This window comes from Hemitrygon akajei, chromosome 2 (assembly GCF_048418815.1).
Source record: "Hemitrygon akajei chromosome 2, sHemAka1.3, whole genome shotgun sequence".
NCBI lineage: Eukaryota > Metazoa > Chordata > Chondrichthyes > Myliobatiformes > Dasyatidae > Hemitrygon > Hemitrygon akajei.
In genome coordinates this window covers 164804552-164809761 of record NC_133125.1, presented here as the reverse complement: position 1 = coordinate 164809761, position 5210 = coordinate 164804552, and the positions used below count along the sequence as shown (strand labels likewise).

The following is a 5210-nucleotide window of genomic DNA, read 5'->3' as shown; positions in this document are numbered from 1 at the left end:
AGCAAAACGTTTTCATCTCCCTATAGATGCTGCCTAGCCTGCTGTGTTCCACCAGCATTTTGTGTGTGTAGTTGTTTGAATTTCCAGCATCTGCAGATTTCCTCGTGTTTATCTCCCAATGTTAGTATTTCTGTTATTTGTAATGTTAACTCATTGTAAAGATGGACAGGGGTGTATTTTCATCCTAAACATTATTTTAGAATGTTTTTTTTTCTCTCTCTCTCTCTCGCTCTCTCTGTCCTGAAATTCTTTCAATCTGAATTTCTCGCAGAACAAACGCTGTACGTGGGTGAAGTAGCGAAACCAGACCACGTGCACTCAGAGGTTTGCACAAAGTAACCAATCGGAACAGACAGTCTGTCATCCCTCATTTGCATCGTGCTTTGATTATTTCCATAGCTCTGTATATATAAGAGAGAGAGAGAGAGGGGGGGAGCAGCCGAATGCTTGAATTTTTTTTCGCGTGTAAGTGAGCAAGAGTCAGGCAATGCCAACTGCTGTTTCGGGTTCTACCGGCGCCACGGCAGGCGGAGGTAAAGGCGTCGTTTCCAAAAAGGGCGCTAAGAAAACTGCTATGAAAATGAGCAGGAAAGGCAATAGGAAGCACAAGAGGAACCGGAAGGAGAGCTACAGCATCTATATCTACAAGGTACTGAAGCAGGTCCACCCAGACACTGGTATTTCTTCCAAGGCCATGAGTGTCATCCACTCATTCGTCAGCGACATCTTCGAGCGTATCGCTTCCGAGTCTTCCCGCCTGGTGCATTACACCCGCCGCCAGACCATCTCTTCCCGGGAGATCCAGAGCGCCGTCCGTCTTCTACTTCCTGGGGAACTGGCCAAACACGCCGTCTCGGAAGGCACAAAAGCCGTCACCAAATACACGAGCTCCAAGTAGATTCGATTGAAAGATGTGATTAAATCGCCAAACGGTTCTTTTAAGAGCCACTCGCCCAGTCCAAAACGCGGCTATACCTACAGTATGAGCAGTACATACTTAGCATCGACTCCTGGAGTCCAACGTAAGCGCCTGAGCAAGACAAACGCAATTTTCTGAAAACTCGCGACGGCCAAATTCTCTTATTTAAATATCTGGATGTTTGCAGTTCAGTGAATCAATCGATGAAAACCGTGATTTAAATGCTTTGATTTTTGTTTCTCGCGCAAATATTTTCTTAAAGGGTCTATTTAGATCATGTGGTTCCCTTGACAACCACTGCAAAAAAGCGGGGCAAGTTATTCAATCAAGTTTGCCGAGTGATTTTCACTTACCTGACGCATGATTTAAAGCGGATTTGTTGGTGTATTTAAAAAATATCGGTTTTGATTTTATTTTATAATTATGTTATAAACAACACTGGACAGGCATGCACGAAATTAATCGGCTACTGAATTCATTGGTGTCCTCACCCAGGTCCGCTTTCATATTGTTACATTGATTCGTAACAGACTTACAGTGGGCTGCAATTATTTAACTAGAGACAGAAAATTTCCGACCATTACCTGCAATTTCGCCCCTCAATCTTTGCAGGGGCGGGATTGCCCATATTGCCAATATTTCGATAGAGCGGTTTCGTTTAGTCACAACTGAAAAATCTTTAAAATCCTTAGGCGTGTACATTTTGTTTAAACGTGTTTTAATCACCTAGGCACGAGGAAATCTGCAGATGCTGGAAATTCAAGCAACGCACACAAAATGCTGGTGGAACGCAGCAGGCCAGGCAGCATCTATAGGGAGAAGCGCTGTCGTCGTTTCGGGCCGAGACCCTTCGTCTGGACCCTGCGTTCCACCAGCATTTTGTAGGTGTTGTTTTAATTACCTAGAACGGGTTTCCTTTGTCTTGCCATTGAGTCCTTGGTATTTTTTTAAAGCCCTTCCCACCGCCTTGTGTAGTTGTTTCTTTATCCTTTGTAAGGGACCTTGCAGCCTCTTTTTCCATCCCTGTTTACCCGAGGCTTCTTCCCCGCCAGTGTTTCCCGTACGCCCGTTTAAATCATGTGCACGTCCCCCGTTCTCCAAAGATAACACCTGCCCCAGTCTGCAGTTCAGACCCGGCTCCTCACTCTCAGAGCCATGGGCCATCTGGCCTTCGCTTCCATCCTTGTGTGTTGTGTCCGCCAAGTCGCCAGATGACAGACGGTCACTTCGGGAGTCTGGATCACTTTCGCTGGGAATGGCTCTAAAGTCGGCCGGGTAATCGATTTTTGTAAAACTGGCAGAGGAAATGTGCTCCCAGGCACCTTGCGCGCCGTCGGCGAAGGCGCTGGTTTCATTGTTAAAGTTGTGCTCGGCTCTCCGACTCGCACTCTCTTTGAGATTGTGAAGGACGATTCTCTCCGTCTCCTCCATGTACATTTGCTGATACTCCCACCAGTAGTAAGGCTTCCCGCAACAGCGCGACACGTGGCAGCAACTGATGCAAACGGCGATCGCCACGAGTACCAGCAGGAGGCTCAGTCCAATAAGCTGCAGGGGAGAGGAGAAGGGGAACACCCGGGGAAATTAATCAGGAAATGTGATAAGCCAAACAACAAAGGAAGTCGGGGACATTCAAGTGAATGGAAATAGCAAAAACATGCAGGCGCTAGAAATCTGATTTTTTTTTAAATACAGAAAATGCTGGAATAACACACATAAAATGCTGGAGGAACTCAGCAGATCAGAGAGCATCTATAGATAGGACATTTTGGGCTGTTTCGTCAGATATTCCAAAGATGTTAAGGTTAGATTCACAAAAGCATTCTTCTTTAACTTGCATTAGGCAATAAAAACAATTATTCTGTAGCATTCTGCACGGAAACTGCCCCTTCCCTACAAGTCTTTAAACCAATTATGCATGGACACACCAAGATCCCGCCAAACCAGCCTATCTTTTCTAACAGAACATTGGCTGTGGTTGTGTGAGTGGTTAAAGTTAGTGTCTGTCGGTCAGCTGCCAAACTTCATGCCATTTTGTAAGGCTGAAGAACGTATGAGAAACGTTGATACCCAGAACATGTTAGCGTGGATAGGGCACTGTGTCTTAATTTTATGGGACTCTGACATCGCTGACAGTGCCTATTTATAAATGGAAATGGAAATTAAACTAATTCACTTTCGAAAATCTCTCTTGAAAGTACTCCAACTGTTGGGTTCGAGGCCAAAGGTTTAAACCCTGCCACGTGGAAGGTCCAGAGATATATTTCCATCTCAGTTTGGTATCGGACTTCAGGTGGAATCTGCAATTGGCCGTGTTCCCATGCACCCCTGCTCCTGCACGTCTGGGAGGGAGAGGTTGGGAGACACATTGGTGCAGCAAGTAGAGTAGGTTTATTTCCCGTTGTAAGTTCATGGCAATATGTGCCTTTGGCGGAGAGAGGCGATTAATTCATTCTGTGAAACATGATGTGCCAAAATAGACTCGTTTAGCGACATATAGAAAATTGGTAGCCACTATTGGGGTAGTTAAGTGAGTAACATTTTCTCGTGCGCACATACTGCCGCCGCTTAATGGATGTTGAGGCTAGTGAGCCAATCAAGTCCTTGTATATATTACGAATGTGTGAGGGTCAGAGAATGTGTGGGAGAGGGGGAAAACAGAGAGGTTTTGTAATCTGACCAAAACCTCGATATAAGGAGATTCGGCTCCAACATTCTTCCATAGAAATTACTTCGTCTCCAGGCCTTCAGCTCCCAGTTTCCCATTTCATCCACCTCCCCCACCCCCCAGCCTTTACCTAATACCTGTCAGACTGTGCTCCCTCCCCTCCCCACCTTCTTACTCTGACTTCTTCCTCTTACTTTCTGGTCTGAAGAAGGTTTGTCGGCCCGAACCATCGACTGTTTATTCATTTCCATAAATGCTGTCTGACCTGCTGAGTTCCACCAGTATTTTGTGTGTGTTGTTCCAGCACCTGTAGAATCTCTTGTGCTTATGACTGGCTATATTCTGATGTGTTGGGACGTTGTACGGCCGGTGGGAGTAGAAAAAAATAATTAACTATTGCAAAGACCGATTTACATCGGTAATAGGCTGAGAAGCTGAGATGTTGCAAGGCCGCTGGGGACCTGTCCCAAAGTTGGAGGAGTGTGCGTATGTGAGTGAGATAGTGAGAGAGACAGTGTGTGTGTGTGTGTGTGTGTGTGTGTGTGTGTGTGTGTGTGTGTGTGTGTGTGTGTGTGTGTGTGTGTGTGTGTGTGTGTGTGTGTGAGAGAGAGAGAGAGAGAGAGAGAGAGAAAGAGAGAGAGAGATAGTGAGACAGACAGTGTGTGTGTGAGTGTGTGAGAGAGTTAGATATAGATAGATTTTGTTGATTGTGTCCTTGTCTTGTTCTGCTGAACGTTGTGGGTGGGCAATGCAGGCGCCGAATGTGCAACGGCACTTGCGGGCTGCCCCCAGCACATTCTTGGGTTGTGTTGTGTGATAACACAAACGACGCATTTTACTGTACGTTTCCATGTACACGTGATTAAATGAATCTGAATAAAACCTAAATGTAAATGTGTCCAATGAATTATGACGACAGTGAGCTTGTGGTAAAGTAGATTCACTCATGAGGGAGTGACTATTATTGCCGGGGTGAGATGGTACATGTGTGGCGTAAATTGTTAATGTCATGCTCAGCAAAAATAAAATGACAAGCAGCTCACCCGGGACTCAAACTTCAAGATGCGGATTAGTTCCGAATCGTCCCTCGGCGGCTCTCGACTCTGGGAAGTGTCTGAGTGGCCCATCACAGCTTGGTTGGAAGGAAGTCTGAGGAAGTAATGGATGCAGGCGTAACAGTCCCCGTCCAGGAGCACCACGATAATCCACACCCAGCCGTGGTAGAAGACTTTGAGGAACGCGATAAGCTGCCACGACCCAGAGCGCTGGTGGCGATACTCGGGGCCGGCCGAGTCCTCGATGCTTTTGGCAACGTCTCTCCGTTGACATCTACAGCAGATTAGGCATTCCCGATGCAGGAATACACTCAGCAGGGTGAGGACCACCGCGGGCACGAAAAGAAAAGAAATGCCATAGACCTGGTTGTAGACATCGAGCCAGGGACACTGGCAACCGATCTCCGCCATTTCTTGCAAGCCCCAGAAAATGGTCGCCACCACTAGGGACCCGATCACCTTGAAAAGGGGCTTTCCCACCAGGGCGAGCTTGTCCTGCTCTGACAGCTGCAGAAGGTGGAAGGACATTGCGGCTCAACAGCCCACTTCCCTTCCTCTGACGGCGGGG

General features: G+C 46.9%; 1 protein-coding gene across 1 annotated transcript; it reads left to right on the top strand.

Annotated features, from left to right (window-relative positions):
- Window positions 1–406: 406 nt before the first annotated feature.
- Window positions 407–918, top strand: LOC140737874 (histone H2B type 1-A-like). Its single transcript, XM_073064624.1, has one exon. The coding sequence runs from the start codon at window positions 488–490 to the stop codon at window positions 896–898; it is 411 nt and encodes a 136-aa protein (XP_072920725.1). The 5' UTR covers window positions 407–487; the 3' UTR covers window positions 899–918.
- Window positions 919–5210: the final 4292 nt, after the last annotated feature.